The sequence below is a fragment of the Camponotus vicinus genome, unplaced genomic scaffold (assembly GCF_025532165.1).
Source record: "Camponotus vicinus isolate PSW18456_S1 unplaced genomic scaffold, iyCamVici1.0 SCAF_13, whole genome shotgun sequence".
Taxonomy (NCBI): Eukaryota; Metazoa; Arthropoda; class Insecta; order Hymenoptera; family Formicidae; genus Camponotus; species Camponotus vicinus.
In genome coordinates, this window is record NW_028141949.1 from 4,775,371 (window position 1) to 4,792,889 (window position 17,519).

General features: G+C 29.9%; 3 protein-coding genes across 8 annotated transcripts; 2 read left to right on the forward strand and 1 right to left on the reverse strand.

Annotated features, from left to right (window-relative positions):
• The first annotated feature begins 1,018 nt into the window (after positions 1–1,018).
• On the forward strand, positions 1,019–6,778 carry LOC145964659 (cytochrome P450 6k1-like). The gene is made up of 7 exons (XM_083087665.1): positions 1,019–1,104; positions 2,583–2,674; positions 2,966–3,673; positions 4,265–4,489; positions 4,698–4,975; positions 5,058–5,241; positions 5,371–6,778. Exons 3-7 carry the CDS (start codon positions 3,031–3,033, stop codon positions 5,541–5,543), a joined length of 1,503 nt encoding a protein of 500 aa, XP_082943791.1. The 5' UTR covers positions 1,019–1,104; positions 2,583–2,674; positions 2,966–3,030; the 3' UTR covers positions 5,544–6,778.
• Positions 4,435–7,683, reverse strand: LOC145964663 (cytochrome P450 6k1-like). The gene is made up of 2 exons (XM_083087674.1): positions 6,990–7,683; positions 4,435–6,696 (listed from the first exon to the last, which is right to left on the reverse strand). The coding sequence occupies exon 2, from the start codon at positions 6,629–6,631 to the stop codon at positions 5,981–5,983; it is 651 nt and encodes a 216-aa protein (XP_082943800.1). The 5' UTR covers positions 6,632–6,696; positions 6,990–7,683; the 3' UTR covers positions 4,435–5,980.
• A 2,032-nt stretch (positions 7,684–9,715) lies between these two features.
• Positions 9,716–16,925, forward strand: LOC145964660 (cytochrome P450 6k1-like). Of its 6 annotated transcripts, none has more exons than XM_083087666.1 (7): positions 9,716–9,815; positions 11,639–11,710; positions 13,067–13,779; positions 14,917–15,141; positions 15,818–16,095; positions 16,181–16,358; positions 16,492–16,925. In XM_083087666.1, exons 3-7 carry the CDS (start codon positions 13,143–13,145, stop codon positions 16,665–16,667), a joined length of 1,494 nt encoding a protein of 497 aa, XP_082943792.1. In that variant the 5' UTR covers positions 9,716–9,815; positions 11,639–11,710; positions 13,067–13,142; the 3' UTR covers positions 16,668–16,925. The 6 variants fall into 6 exon arrangements, with proteins under 6 accessions (XP_082943792.1, XP_082943793.1, XP_082943794.1 ...); XM_083087667.1 differs by having other exon boundaries at positions 13,070–13,779; XM_083087668.1 differs by lacking the exon at positions 11,639–11,710 and having other exon boundaries at positions 9,721–9,815.
• Positions 16,926–17,519: the final 594 nt, after the last annotated feature.

Below are 17,519 nucleotides of genomic sequence, written 5' to 3' on the forward strand. Positions count from 1 at the left end.
TCGAGTACTATGATAAATCCAGAGTTATGCCGCTGATAACATTGTTGCGTCAAATTAAGAAATGATATAGCGTAATCATATTTATTAAAATGTTTAAATAAAAAAAATAAAAAACGCTAAAGGATACACGTACAATCAAATATATTTTTAATAAACTTTATTTAATATAATGGTAGAATCTTTACGTGATCTTCAATACAAAAAATGAAATGAAATGTATGGTATGGAAATTGATAAATGATAAAATAATATAGATTAGAAAAATTAAAAAAATTATTTTAACAAATGCTCAAAAATGCTCAAAAATGATATCAATTAATTTCGATATACATATTTTGGAAGATAATGAATAATTCTCTAGTCCTTTTTATTTTCTAACTGCTAAACTTGAATATGAAAAATATCGGAATGTATAGCCACATAGGTAACTAAAAATAGACTTACGATATATATATATATATATCGTAAGTCTATTTTTAGTTACCTATGTGGCTATACATTCCGATATTTTTCATATTCAAGTTTATATAAAGACTATAATATCATAAGTCACGACATTGGTCCTTAATTATTACTTAATTATTTTATTATCACCTTAATTATTGAGATAAATAAAAATATGAAGTTTTATTTTTTAAAATATCAATGCTCTTGAAAACTCAAAAACATATTGAAAAAAATTTTTTTATTAACGTAATATATTTATTTCCTTTCAAACAAATATTTTTCTTCGATATTTTTTCGTGTCATTAAAAACAAATGAGGTATTTGAGATATTCAAATTAGATACTTTATATGTAGAATATAATAAAAAATGCGGACATACATACATACACATACACATACATATATACATATATATAGTTTCGAAATAAATTATCTTCAGAATATTTGTATTTGTACATAAGATTATATTCGACACATAAAAACATAAGTACAAACGTACATAAACCCATAAACGCACATATACACATCTACATACTTGTTTTATTTGAATCGAAAGTATATTATACGAGAAGTTAGATTACAGCAGACAGTTGAGATCTGTCTATTGAGCAGTTTAATTATGAAGCTGCGAAGTAATAAAGTTTTTTGGATATTTCGGTAAGATCATCATATCTATATATAATATTTTTCTAAATAAGTCGAATTGGTTCAATATACATGAATTTTATATTTAATAAATTCTAAATGTTTTATAAATTCTTATTTTATAAATTCTTTCTGATTATAAATATCTTTGTTTGTAAATTGTGAAAGTAAACCATTTAACATTGCAAATATGTCAAAAAATATATGGTGTATTAAAAATTTTCTATAAAAATTAAAAGATTTTAAGAAGAATGTAATTGTATAATGATGTTTGATGTTTGTTTTTTTTATAGAAATAAATCCTATAAATATAATTTTATAGGATTTTTATAGGAATAAATAACCGTATAGAGAGAGATTAAGTTGAAAAAAATTATTATTGCTGCATAGTAATTATAATTGGGTGTACTTCCGAAAACCGATTACCTCCGATTTGAATGAAATTTTGTAGAAAGCTTCCTTTTAGCTTAAAATACAAGCCTGTAAAAGGAATTTTGGCGACTGCTACAAAAAAGTCATTTTTTTAAAAGCGAGGTTCCACATGGGTTTGTAACTTTCCACGCGAAACTAGGGGGACGGGGTGGGTGCGGGAGGGAGCCCGAAGGCCCCCCCCTTGCACCCCTCCATGTATGCGTGTGTGTGTGTGTATATATTTGGCTTGTTGCGCGACCTTGTTTACATTTGTTACGATTTGATTACATTTTTTGCTAGCCGTTATTCGTGATCTACGTTTCGATTTGTGCTGAATGCGTATGTATCGTTCAAAGAAGTAACGTTAACTAGTAAGCTAATAAAGCTTTGTTCAGTTATTATATTTTTCATCATTTTCTTTAAAAAAATGACTTCTTTGTAGGAGTCGCCCAAATTCCTTTTACAGGCTTGTATTTTAAGCTAAAAGGAAGCTATTTACAAAATTTCATTCAAATCGGAGGTAATCGGTTTTCGGAAGTTTATCTATTTGATCTTTAATATTCTCATAAGATCTCTTATAATAGCTTGAAACATGAGCTAAAATCGAAAGATATTAGTCAGAAAATAATTTTCAAAATAATGATTAACCACGATAAAACCGTCAATATTAACATCCGCTATATGCCACATGCCATATATTGACACACACTCATTAATGCACTTACGCTGCATTGATATATAATTTAAGAAAATGCGCATTTATCAAGTCACATTGGGATCGAGGTTATCTCTGACTGCATGTGCATCTCTGACTGTTCTGGTCGCGAAATTTTAAGACGGAAAAGATAAATGATAACATTGATAAGTTAAGCCTACGGCACACGGTACAATTTTTCGTACTGGATTTGATAAGATTTAGTAAAATATTAGAAATGCTGCATTCTGATTGGTGCATTTTTAGTATTTTACTATCTTATCAAATCCAGTACGAAAAATCGTACCGTGTGCCGTCGGCTTTATATTCGACTTACTTAGTATATATATTTATAAAGAAGAAAGAATTCCTCTTTCATTTCAAGTCACGAAGCTTTGGTGAAACGATACGCATACAAGGAAAAACACTGTGTCAAGCTAAAAGGAAGCTTTTTATAAAATTTCGTTCATATCGGAGGTAATCGGTTTTCGGAAGTTTATCCTTATAATTAATATGTTTAATAAGTATTCTTGACATATTATTTTATATTTTTGAGCGTAATTGAAATTTTTTAATAAATTTGATCTTTAATATTCTCATAAGATCTCTGCGTAATTATATAAAACGCATGCATATACACATATACATATTTTTACATACACATACACATATAAATACAAATAATATTTTTCATTTAATTTATTCGACAAATTGATAATTATATTATATTTATATAAAAATCGTTAATAATTTTTTGGCAAATTAAAGATTCACGCAAAAAAAATTGAGGAGTGTACATCGATCAACCCATACTGCCACGTAACTTAATTAACATGGCTTACTTGTTGATCTATTGTTCGACGGCGCTGGTAATATCTATCAGTCTCTTCTACATATACGCCAAATACAAGCTATCTTACTGGAGCAGACGTGGTGTCAAAACTCCTCCAACGAATTTGTTTTTCGGCAATTTTAAAGACTGTATTACTTTAAAGAAGCCACCGGGTGAGATAATACGCGAGATCTACAATAGTGCTGATCCAGATGACCCTTACATCGGCTTTTATATCTTCCACAAGCCTATGCTGCTTCTGCGAAACCACGATCTGATCAAACAGATGCTGATTACAGACTTTGATGTCTTCCCGAATCGACGTTTCGGTTCAAGTAATCAGAGAGATCCGATAGGCCTGGACAGTATTCTATCTATGAAACAGCCTAGATGGAGATATCTGAGAAGCAAATTGAGTTCGCCCTTGACGGGACAGAAGTTGAAGAATATGTTACCACTAATGGAGGAATGCGGGAAGCCTATGTTGAAATTCATCGAGAAATTACAAGAGGACAAGTTTGGCCACCAGAAGTGTGAAATAAAAGATTTCACCAGTCGTTACACCAATGATGTCATAGCTTCTATCGCGTTCGGCATCAATACAAATTCATTTGATGGAAAGGAGAATACTTTCTGGAAAAACGGTGGGATATTGTTGTACTTTTGTCTGGCATATAGAAAATAACGATCGAAGGACTACTTGCAAACATCTGACAGATATTTATCATGTCTTATTATTTATCATTTGCATGAGAGAATCAATGGTTCTTTATTCATCAATACAAAAATAGTACAAAAATAAATAAAATCAAAGCAACGCAAAAGCAAAAAAAAGATACTTAAAATTTCGGAAAGATTTAGGTTATCGATAGATTAGATAGATTAATCGAAAAAATTTAATTCAAATATAGTCGAGAGATTTAAATTAGATTAGAAGAGTTTGATTAGACTCAAAAGAGTTTGTAAATTTATGCCGCATATTATCACATTTGACTCACACTTACAAAAGTTTTATATAACTAATAATTCGCAGGTTTTACGAAATAACAATTTATTATTATTATCATATTCATTATCTTTTTTTTCATAGAGATTAGTAATTATTAATATAAAAGGTTGCAGTAATCTATATGAAACATGTGATAAAATAATAACAAAATTGTCTTATTTCATTAATGTAGAATTATACATATATATGTGTAGAGAAATTAAAACATATTATTTAATATTTGCAGGTTTAAAGATCTTCAGGGGCTTCAGCCGCGGCATAACGTTTATTATTCAATTCTTCATTCCCGAATGGGCTCCCTTAGTCAAGCCTTTTATTCAAGAACCCGCAAATTATTTTCGCGAAGTATTTTGGGATTCTATGAACACTAGAGAAAAAATAGGATATAAAAGAGGAGACGTTATAGATTCTTTATTAGCGCTTAAGAATGGAGAACAAAATCCTATTTACAGTAAGGATCGTTCGAATCGTAAAATTTAAATAATAATACACAATTCTTTTTTCATATATATAATAACAATAACACACACACACACACACACATATATATATATATATGTATGTATGTATATCCATATATTTTATAAATTCTGAAAAAAAATAATCAATGAATGCATTAATATTAATATAATAATATTAATCTATATTTATCTATATAGAATTTGAAGGCGATAATTTGGTGGCGCAGTCGGGCAGTTTGTATATTGCTGGAATTGACACATCTTCGACTACAATCGCTTTTGCTCTATACGATTTGTCGCGTAATCCGGAGCATCAAACTACTTTATATAATGAGATACAGACACATGTGTTAGGAAAAAAATTGACCGTAGATTTAATTAATGAAATGTCTTTCTTGGATCGTGTTGTAAATGAATCACTGAGGCTACATCCTCCTCTACCTGTTATCGACAGAACAGCTACAAGAGATTACAAGGTAATACAGCATAATATTATAAATAACTGAATTATATATATTATCATTTCCTTAACAATAATATATATTTTTACATTCACAGCTTCAAGGTTTTGAGTTAATAATCGAGAAGGATGTTTCAGTATACGTCTCTGTAAATGGGACAAATCAAGATTCTAAGTATTTTCTTAATCCGCATGATTTTATACCATCGAGAATAAAGACAGAACAGGACAACAAATTTTGTGACTCTTTGGCATTTGGTATCGGACCACGAACGTGTGTAGGTCAGTTATATAAAATCTGAAAAAATATGTTGCGTGATTAATAATAGATGTAATTTGTATAATACTTCTGCCTTTCTTTATACAAACAGACATATAATTTATATAATTATATCTGTCTTAAATTTTCAGGACAGAGATTTGCTGTAATACTTGTAAAAGTAGCGTTAGTTATGATTCTTTCGAATTACATCGTTTGCTACGACAAGAATGAAAAACCTACTTTAAAAGATAATAACGAAATTCACGTATTCACATATGCAGCTGACGGCCTATACCTGCAATTCAAGAAACGTGAACAATAATGTGTGCAATTCTTTCTTTCTCTTTTTCTCTCTCTTCAGCAAGTATATACATATATTTTTATATAAGTCTATTTCTAGTGGACACAACAAGATTTATAATTTGTATAGTATTTGTAAGATAGAAAACTACCTCTCTAGATTTTCGTAAATTTCTTGATTAATACTATTTTTTATCAAAATTATTAAAAAATTTTATGTTGTTTATATTTATAATTTGCATAATATTTGTAAGATAAAAAACTACCTCTCTATATTTTCGTAAAGAATGACTGCAAAGTTCGCCCGTTTCGTGGACCTCGAGTTTTGATACGATTTTGGTGGTAAATGATTGTATATCATCAAACATTCATCCCCTAAAAATTTCGAATTGAGCATACCTTTTATTGCTGAGATATGAAGGGTTGAAGTTGGTATTCACGAATGAAGGGTACGCCATTTTACACGTTTAACACTGAACTTGACTTAAACGTCGATTTGAGGTCACGATAAATTATACCGAACGCGATAGAAGCTATGACATCATTGATGTAACGACTGGTGAAATCTTTTATTTCGCACTTCTGGTGACCAAACTTGTCCTCTTGTAATTTCTCGATGAATTTCAACATAGGCTTCTCGCATTCCTCCATTAGTGGTAACATATTCTTCAACTTCTGTCCCGTCAAGGGCGAACTCAATTTGCTTCTCAGATATCTCCATCTAGGCTGTTTCATAGATAGAATACTGTCCAGGCCTATCGGATCTCTCTGATTGCTTGAACCGAAACGTCGATTCGGGAAGACATCAAAGTCTGTAATCAGCATCTGTTTGATCAGATCGTGGTTTCGCAGAAGCAGCATAGGCTTGTGGAAGATATAAAAGCCGATGTAAAGGTCATCTGGATCAGCACTATTGTAGATCTCGCGTATTATCTCACCCGGTGGCTTCTTTAAAGTAATACAGTCTTTAAAATTGCCGAAAAACAAATTCGTTGGAGGAGTTTTGACACCACGTCTGCTCCAGTAAGATAGCTTGTATTTGGCGTATATGTAGAAGAGACTGATAGATATTACCAGCGCCGTCGAACAATAGATCAACAAGTAAGCCATGTTAATTAAGTTACGTGGCAGTATGGGTTGATCGATGTACACTCCTCAATTTTTTTTGCGTGAATCTTTAATTTGCCAAAAAATTATTAACGATTTTTATATAAATATAATATAATTATCAATTTGTCGAATAAATTAAATGAAAAATATTATTTGTATTTATATGTGTATGTGTATGTAAAAATATGTATATGTGTATATGCATGCGTTTTATATAATTACGCAGAGATCTTATGAGAATATTAAAGATCAAATTTATTAAAAAATTTCAATTACGCTCAAAAATATAAAATAATGTGTCAAAAGAATACTTATTAAACATATTAATTATAAAGATAAACTTCCGAAAACCGATTACCTCCGATTTGAATGAAATTTTGTAAAAAGCTTCCTTTTAGCTTGACACAGTGTTTTTCCTTGTATGTGTATCGTTTCACCAAAGCTTCGTGACTTGAAATGAAAGAGGAATTCCTTCTTCTTTATAAATATATATACTAAGTAAGTCGAATATAAAGCCGACGGCACACGGTACGATTTTTCGTACTGGATTTGATAAGATAGTAAAATACTAAAAATGCACCAATCAGAATGCAGCCATGGGCGCCGGCAGAATTACTTTTAGGAGGGTGCACTCAAAAGAGGATGCACTGGAAAAACGGTTTTTTCCCAGTTCATAATTATATTTTTGTTAACGTCGTTTATGTTATTTATTGAATTTTAATAAAGATTCATTACTGTGTCAGCGTTCATAGAAAAAGAGTGCAAGAGGAGACTGAATTTATTGATAATGTGACAAATGAATTTGGAAAGCAACCAAGACGGCTCAAGTTTTTGTTCAAACATTGATTTTTCTAAAATTGATTTCCCAAAGGCTTATTACAAATGTTAATTAATATTTAACCATTGCATTTTTGTTCAATTGAAAAAATTATCGATATTATTCTATATTACATGATTTTTTTATTGAATTTTTTCTCTGTCTCTTCCCCACTTATTTCATAGGCCAGGGCCAGGGGGGTGCAAGTGCACCGCTTTGCACCCCCCTCCCGGCGCCCATGAATGCAGCATTTCTAATATTTTACTAAATCTTATCAAATCCAGTACGAAAAATTGTACCGTGTGCCGTAGGCTTAACTTATCAATGTTATCATTTATCTTTTCCGTCTTAAAATGTCGCGACCAGAACAGTCAGAGATGCACATGCAGTCAGAGATAACATCGACCCCAATGTGACTTGATAAATGCGCAATTTCTTAAATTATATATCAATGCAGCGTAAGTGCATTAATGAGTGTGTCTCAATATATGGCTTATGGCATATAGCGGATGTTAATATTGACGGTTTTATCGTGGTTAATCATTATTTTGAAAATTATTTTCTGACTAATATCTTTCGATTTTAGCTCATGTTTCAAGCTATTTAAAAGTTATAACTTTTTTTAAGCAAGTGTATAAACTTTTAACTTTTTTTAAGAAAATAATTTTCTAAGTAAATTTATCTATTATAGCATATGCTCATTTTAAGAACAATTACAAATTGTTTTCAACAAATTCATGTTACAAATTGTGACATGATATATTTAACAAAACCAAATAAGAAAGAAAGGCTAAAAGACCGTGGCATAAGATGTTAGAGCGTAAAAAATAATAAAGACTCTAAGTAAGAGACATAATATATTAATAATCAGTTAGATATAAAAATACATACGTACGTTTCGATCTTTTCAAGATCCTTTTCAATGTTCAAGCAGTCGTTAGAAAATAAACAAACATTAAAAATTTAAAAATAATAATAACGGAGCGCGATTAAACAAAGACAGGCGCGATAGGACACAAATAGACATTGTGTACAGTAATAACGGTCGCAAATTTTAAACGCTAACAATTGATGTGACGAATGAAAGCGCATAGACAGCAGGGATGAGAAAGTTACTTTTTAAAAGTAACTTGTTACCGTTACTCGTTATCGAGTAAAAGAAGTAACTCGTTACCGTTATTAATTACTTATTTTTAAAAGTAACTAGTTAGCGTTACCGTTACTTCAAAAGTAACGATTCGTTACTTTTCCCGTTACTTTTAATGTTAAAACAAGATAGAATTAAATAAAAAATTTACTTTGGTAATATTTTTTATTAAAATATTAATATAAAAGCAACAAATTCTTTATTTTAAATTTACAAAACCGTAAAAAATTTAAAGAGATATAGATTTTAAAGCACTTAACATGTAACTTCACATATAAATAAAAAAATTTTAATTTTCATTAAATTTATAAATACAGCTAAATTTGCATTCTTTTTGTGCTCTCGTCCGATATTACATCAAACTTAAAAGCTGGCCAATCACATCCATTCCTCAGACGAATGAAATAACTGGGATTGACCAATGATGTCATTAATCGCTCCAGAGGTGGCTGTGAAGCTGGCACGACAATCTACGAATTTTAATGTTCTTGACCAGTATGACATTTAGACCAGCATGACATTTAGACCATTCCGACCGTTTACTATTTTATAAATAATTATTTAAAAAATCTCTGCTTGAAAAATGTTTCTATAGAATAGAACTTTTATAGAACTGTCCAGAACTGCTGTTAAATCTACGGAAAATCATCAGCACGACACATTTTAACTAACAATAAGTGTCGTGTTGATCGAGGACATTAAAAATTCATAAAAAATTATTAATTATTGAAATATCGGTCAGAAACTGGCAGACGTTTAACGACTAGATTAAAAGAACATAAGTCTATGGTTAATTATTCGTCTGACTCCCAAACAGTTGTTTCTTCTCATAGACTTCTTGGTCATGACTTTAATTGGGAGGACACGACAATTCTTGATGAAGAACCTTTTTATAGAAAAAGATTGGTTTCTGAGATGCTTCACATTAGCCAGCAAAAAAATGGGTTGAATCTATAAAATGATACCTCATTATTAAAGGACGCTTATCTTCCTATCATCAAGAAATGTCTTGCTTTTTCAAGTCCCCCGTTCCTTTGCCTCCTACTTCCTAAGTTCCCCTTTTTTCCCCTTCCCCTTAACCTTACTTTCCGTGCTTCTTTCCCCTCCTTCTCTCCTTCTATTCCTTCTTCACATTTGATCGGTTATCGTTCAGTCGTTTCACAATCCGCCTTTAGATATGGTCTCTGCTTTGTTATCTCGTTTCTCTGTTTTCCATCTTTGTAAGTATCTAGAGCAGACTCTTGATTTTGCTCTAAATAATTTTTCCATACCGTTTACGTAATATTATGTACATTAGTTGCCTTTATAACTAATTTTTTCATCTTTGTTAACGGCTTTTTTGTGATTACTTTTATACTTGGCATGTGCTTCTTTGTTGCTTGATATATTGCTTTCTTTCTTGCTTTTGTATTTTCTTACATAAGCATCCACTTCGTTCATCATTTAAGGGATTTAATTTGTTTCTACCGACTCTTTTGTGGATTTTCTACCCGGAGAGACTCCTAGATTTTTAAAAAATTTTGATCAAGCTCATTTTTATCCTCACGACTTCATGACCTATCTGGAAAATTTGGGGCTTTTTTTCATCGGGGGATCGTCACACAATATATATTTGCGAAGAATAATTTCACGTATGCGATTTTATTACGCCTTTTGCCGATGGAGAGGTGAATGTTGGCCTTTTTCAGAAAATTTAGCTTGTGGCCAGACATTATTAGCCTTTTAATTTACTAACTGTCTATGCGCTTTCATTCGTCACATCAATTGTTAGCGTTTAAAATTTGCGACCGTTATTACTGTACACAATGTCTATTTGTGTCCTATCGCGCCTGTCTTTGTTTAATCGCGCTCCGTTATTATTATTTTTAAATTTTTAATGTTTGTTTATTTTCTAACGACTGCTTGAACATTGAAAAGGATCTTGAAAAGATCGAAACGTACGTATGTATTTTTATATCTAACTGATTATTAATATATTATGTCTCTTACTTAGAGTCTTTATTATTTTTTACGCTCTAACATCTTGTGCCACGGTCTTTTAGCCTTTCTTTCTTATTTGGTTTTGTTAAATATATCATGTCACAATTTGTAACATGAATTTGTTGAAAACAATTTGTAATTGTTCTTAAAATGAGCATATGCTATAATAGATAAATTTACTTAAGTTCTTAAGTTACATTAAGTTCTTCAGTTACATTCGAGCAAATATAAAAATTCATAAGTGTGTTCTGAACCTTAGATTGGATCGAAATTATTTTTTAATCGGCGTTTTCATCATAGTCATAATAACAAGAGATGATAGTGTTTTTTTAATAAAAATTTTCACATTAAAACTTTCCATCGCATTATCTCTATCTACTGCAAATATAAGAGTATGCAGCAAAAATAAAAAAAAAATACTCTTTCACTTATTATATAATAAAGATTCAAATTATTGATTGAATCTATTAGAAATTTCAATTCAGATCAAGTTAGAAAATTATTTTTTTAAAAAAAGTTAAAAGTTTATACACTTGTTTAAAAAAAGGTATAGAATAAATAGCTTGAAACATGAGCTAAAATCGAAAGATATTAGTCAGAAAATAATTTTCAAAATAATGATTAACCACGATAAAACCGTCAATATTAACATCCGCTATATGCCATAAGCCATATATTGAGACACACTCATTAATGCGCTTACGCTGCATTGATGTATAATTTAAGAAATTGCGCATTTATCAAGTCACATTGGGGTCGAGGTTATCTCTGATTGCATCTGCATCTCTGACTGTTCTGGTCGCGACATTTTAAGACGGAAACGATAAATAATAACATTGATAAGTTAAGCCTACTGAACACGGTACAATTTTTCGTACTGGATTTGATAAGATTTAGTAAAATATTAGAAATGCTGCATTCTGATTGGTGCATTTTTAGTAAACATTTTACTAAATCTTATCAAATCCAGTACGAAAAATCGTACCGTGTGCCGTCGGCTTTATATTCGACTTACTTAGTATATATATTTATAAAGAAGAAGGAATTCCTCTTTCATTTCAAGTCACGAAGCTTTGGTGAAAGGATACACATACAAGGAAAAACACTGTTTTTATTTATCGGATCGGAGCAAAAAGTAAATAGTTGCGTATAATTTATTCGATACAATAATCATTCATGTAAAATATACTCTGGAACACTGAATGATATGTTTGCGAAAATTTAACCATATTACAATATTTAGCATTAAAATAGATAATTTCTCGTTATATTTTCTATAGATGATTTGTGTTGTATTATATCTTCACAATCTTGAAGACTTATTTGATACACACAAAACTACGTGAAGTGTTAGTTTTATACAAGCCGATGCGGTAAAAAAAGTTACTTGCATAAATATATAAGAATTAAAAAGAAATTCATAAGAATGTCTTTTGTGTAAATTTGATTAAAACATTATCTTGCTTAATATTTGATGTCTCAAAATACCTTTATGCTCTCCTCTTAAGTTACATTCGAGCAAATATAAAAATTCATGAGTGTGTTCTGATCCTTAAATTGGATCGAAATTATTTTTTAATCTGCATTTTCATCATAATCATAATAACAAGAGATGATAGTGTTTTTTTAATAAAAATTTTCACATTAAAACTTTCCATCGCATTATCTCTACGCAGAGAAAAATATCATTCTACTGCCAAGAAAAGCGATTACTCGGTTTATTTTTCTTTTTCTAAGTAATAGTTTTCTTCAACAGAGAATATATTCTTGATAATAGTCTTAAAATATACTCATCACAAATGTTAGAAAATCTCATTATCATGTACTCAAAAGAAGAATTTATTTTCTCTTCAAGAATATTGTAGTTCTATAAAAAAAAAATCAAATCTACTTTACGACAACTTTATATAGTAAGCAAACCAAATTTTTGTTTTAATTTAATATTCTTGATTAAAATACTGCACTTACTAAAATTTAGAATATATTCAACTAAATTTAATGCTTGTGGTGAACTTATGATATATTTGCGGATATACAAACTTATGATATACTTAAAATAAATAATATTTACTTGAAAATACAGTATACATTTTTCTCTGTGTATCTACTGCAAATATGAGTATGCAGCAAAAATAAAAAAGAATACTCTTTCACTTATTATATAATAAAGATTCAAACTATTGATTGAATCTATTAGAAATTTCAATTCAGATCAAGTTATTGACAATAAAATTTAATAATCTAAGATAATAATAATATTTTAATAAGATACTCTAAATGAATGGATCGCGTTTGCTACGCAGAATCTTGCACAAGATACGATCTTTTATGATAAATTATAATATATATATATATTATATCGTATCTTGCACAAGATACGATCTTTTATGATAAATTATAATTATATATATTACGATAAATTATTGATAAATCATTGATATTTGTTTTCTATTTTAATTATTCGATTATAAAATAAATCTTTTTTTGTCAGCAGATCAAACTCTAAATTGTGCAAAACAGGGCAAAAATACACCGATTCACGAATATCATAATATAATTCGATCAATATGAGCTTGATCTACTGCACGACAATATTAATAATTTCTCTCAGTCTCTTCTACATATATGCCAAATACAAGCTATCTTACTGGAAAAGACGTGGTGTCAAAACTCCTCCGACCCACCTTCTCTTTGGTAATTTTAAAGACCTCCTCACCTTGCGAAAACCGGCAGGTGAAGTAATGCGCGAGATCTATAACAGCGCCGATCCAGATGATCCCTACATCGGCTTCTACATCTTTCATAAGCCCATGCTGCTCTTGCGAAATCATGATCTAATCAAACAAGTGATGATTACTGACTTTGAGATTTTTCCAAATCGACGGTTCGGTTCAACGAAACAGAGGGATTCGATTGGCCTAGATAGTATCTTGTCTATTAAACAGCCTAGATGGAAATATTTAAGACGCAAATTAACCCCGTTCTTGACCGGACAGAAGCTAAAAAATATGTTGCCATTGATAGAGGAATGCGGAAAGTTTATGTTGAAATTTATCGAAAACTTATTGACAAATAAGTTTGGAGATAATAATTGTGAAATGAAGGATTTCAGTAGCCGTTATGTAAGCGATGTTATTGCCTCTATCGCATTTGGTATCAACACGAATTCATTTGATGAAAAACAGAACGCTCTCTGGAGAAATGGTAAGATTTTATGCTATTTATATATATCTTATATCTATCGTAGCTAATTAAGAATTGAAAGCAATTGATAAATAATAAATAGGGAAAAAGTTCATTATTAATGATATATAGAAAATCGAATAAATTCAATTTGAATAATAAAGTTGTTGAGAATTATTGTCTGCTTCTTGCATGAAAGAAAAGTACTGCAGATAAAAGGAAATAACATCCAAATATCAATACAAATACACAGAGGATACATAAAAGATATATTGAAAAAAATTCAAAAATCATTTAAGCATTTAAAAAATTTTGTATTTTTATTTGTTCTGAAAACATTAAATTTGTATAAATTCTTCAAGTTTGATCTAGCAATTTAGTCATTTATATAAGATTAACATAATTTGATTATTTCATCAAAATTAATCATTAATATGATGGAGAGTTTCTTTGTAGCCTATGCAGTGTAAAAAATCATGACACGTAAAATGTTATATTATTTACACATTATATACTTCTTCATTATACAGGGTGTCCCTGATGGTCTGTACAAACTTTGTGAATAAATTCCAGGGACCTAAACAAGCAGAAAATGTCCCATAAACATGGGGTCGGAAACGCTTGCTTCTGGAGTTACGACGGTTCGAAGTTTTTCTGCAATAGCTGGAGAAATTATCACGTCAAATCGCATAGGTGTTACAAAACTGTGTTTAAAAACATGAATGAATCAAATTATTCATTTGATGAACTGGCGGATATCCATATGGCCGTGCTGGTGGAAATGGACGGCCAGACAATGCGGCGATGTGCGCAGGCTTCCTTGGAATCTAACGGAGGCCATTTCGAGCATTTGCTATAGCAAGTGTACTGTCCTGTTATGTCCGTGACAAAACCGAGGAAATAAATAAACACAGTTTTGTAATACCTATGCGATTTAACGTGATAATTTCTCCAGCCATTGCAGGAAAACTTCGTACCGTCGTAACTCCAGAAGCAAGCGTTTCCGACCCCATATTTATAAGACATTTTCTGCTTGTTTAGGTCCCTGGAACTTATTCACAAAGTTTGTACAGACCATTCAGGGACATCCTGTATGTATATACATATATATAAGATTATGTAAATTACACTATACAAATTAATGTGTTACATATTCAGGTATGAAGATCTTCCAGGGTATTAAAGGTGTTTTATCGTTTACTATCAGCTTTTTCATTCCCGAATGGTGTTTTTTAATGGAACCATTTACTAAGGAACCTGCAAAGTATTTTCGTGAAATTTTCTGGGATTCTATGAATATGAGGGAAAAAATAGGATTCAAGAGAGGAGATTTGATAGATTTTATGTTGACGCTCAAGAATGGAGAACAGAATCCCATTTATAGTAAAGATTATTTATCTCAAATAAGTAAAAAAAAATTCAATATGTAAAAATGATTCAAATGATAGAAATTTAATAAGAAGTAAAAGAAAGATAAGAACCAAAGACGTAATAGTAATAATATATTGATAAAAACCTTGTAAAATTATTCCACTTACATACAATAAGAAGCGCAAAAATATATGTTTAAAATGTACTGTCAACAACGTTTCGATTGTAATAATACTATTATATTAACATAATATTATTGTAATAATATTATATTTTTCTTATTTGACTTTGAAAAGGACCCAGAGCAGGGTCGAATCGTCATCGATAGCACACTTTAAATATATATTTTTGCGCTTCTTATTGTATGTAAGTATAATAATTTTACAAGGTTTTTATCAATATATTATTACTATTACGCACCATTACCTGCGTCTTTGGTTCCTAGCCTTCTTTTACCTCTTATTAGATTATTTGTCTCGTAAAATAATGTGAGCATTAATAATTAGCATATAAAACATAATATACATATATAAAATGTAATGATATATTAATACTATAATACTATAATACTATAAAATTCATAAAATACTATACAATTCTTTATATATTAAAAAAGAAACAAGAAAGAGAGAGAAATAAAAGATTTTTATTAAAAGTTTATATTATTATTCAATGATATCTTTTACAGAATTTGAGGGCGATAATTTAGTGGCACAACTGGCCAGTTTATATGTAGCTGGATTCGAAGCAACCTCGAATGTAATCGCATTCGCTCTATATCATTTAGCGTGTCATCCGGAGCATCAAGTTACTTTGTACAACGAGATACAAACACATCTAACAGGAAAACAATTAACGGTGGATCTAATCAATGAAATGTCTTTTTTGGATTGTATTATATCCGAATCATTAAGATTACATCCTCCTCTACCTATTGTCGACCGAACAGCTATAAAAGATTACGAGGTGATCAGCATAATTTTATAAATAACTGAATAAGTTATTTCGTGTTATATGTTTCTTAATTACAACAGTATTCTCATTTTTTTAGTTACCAGGCACTGGATTAATTATCGAAAAGGATAACTCGATCTATATCTCCATAAACGCAACGATTCAAGATCCTGAATATTTTCTCAATCCAAACGATTTCATTCCATCAAGAACAGTAGAAGACAAAAAGTTTTACGATTCTTTGGTATTTGGCATCGGACCCCGATCGTGTATAGGTCAGCTATAAAAAATTATCAGAAAAATATTGGAAAAATATGCCATAATCTGTTTTTATTTTCATATCTTATATTTCATATATATTATATGCATACACAAGTTTATATGATGCAACATATTTTAAATTTTCAGGACAAAGATTGGCCTTGTTAATTATGAAAGTAGCGTTAATCAGAATTGTTTCGAATTACACTCTCAATTATAAAAAGGATAAAAAGATTACCTTAAATGGTAATGATGCCATTCACGTATTCACGTATGCAGCTGGTGGCCTTCATGTAGAATTTAAAAAACATGCGCATGAATAGGAAAAGCGCATTAGAAATACGCTTTTAATTAAACGTTTTATTATTATTAGACATAAATATCATTAAATATATAAATTTTATAATATTTATAATTAAATTACTTAAAAATACTTTAAAAGGCTAGAGAATTTTGACTACAAAAAATTTAATAATAAAACTATAAAATTTATTGCGTGTTTAATAAAATCGATTTTCACATAACTTGTAATATAATATATTGTAATATATGATAATATATAATAATATATTATCACTGAACTGATTATTTTTCTTCAAGCACTGCGGCGATCGATCGTGAATTATGATCAATACAATTTATGTCGCGATTAAATAATATTATGGGTATAATCATTGTAGAAAATACAAGTGATGCAGCAGCAGTCGCTCTTGACATGTTTTCTCTCTCTCTCTCTCTCTCTTATATATTACTAAAATATATATTATCAGGTAATATGTATTTTAGTAGTGTATATAGAAGAGAGAGAGAGAGAGAGAGAGAGAAAACATGTCAAGAACGACTACTGCTGAATCACTTGTATTTTATGCAATGATTATACCCATAACATTATTTAATCGCGATGTACATTGTATTGATGATAATTCATCAATAATTTATTATTTAATTTTACTGATCAATTTTTTTATTCATCAATAATTTATTATTCAATTTTATTGATCATAATTCATCGATAATTTATCAATTTTATTACTCAATTTAAAAGAAACACATTTCCCTTTCAATCATTCTTTTTAAATGTTTTGCTGGAAAAGACCATTACTTTTCGACTATGAAATATATAAGTCGCAGTTGACATCTTTTTTTATGTTCTTCTTGCGAAGAATACTATCTCG

Coding starts and splice junctions, on each gene's coding strand:
- LOC145964659 (XM_083087665.1), top strand. CDS start 3,031: ATGGCTTACTTGTTGATCTATTGTTCGACGGCGCTGGTAATATCTATC. Junction 3,674..4,264: donor GAATACTTTCTGGAAAAACG/GTGGGATATTGT, acceptor TAATATTTGCAG/GTTTAAAGATCTTCAGGGGC. Junction 4,490..4,697: donor AGAACAAAATCCTATTTACA/GTAAGGATCGTT, acceptor TTATCTATATAG/AATTTGAAGGCGATAATTTG.
- LOC145964663 (XM_083087674.1), bottom strand. CDS start 6,631: ATGGCTTACTTGTTGATCTATTGTTCGACGGCGCTGGTAATATCTATC.
- LOC145964660 (XM_083087666.1), top strand. CDS start 13,143: ATGAGCTTGATCTACTGCACGACAATATTAATAATTTCTCTCAGTCTC. Junction 13,780..14,916: donor GAACGCTCTCTGGAGAAATG/GTAAGATTTTAT, acceptor TTACATATTCAG/GTATGAAGATCTTCCAGGGT. Junction 16,096..16,180: donor CAGCTATAAAAGATTACGAG/GTGATCAGCATA, acceptor TCATTTTTTTAG/TTACCAGGCACTGGATTAAT.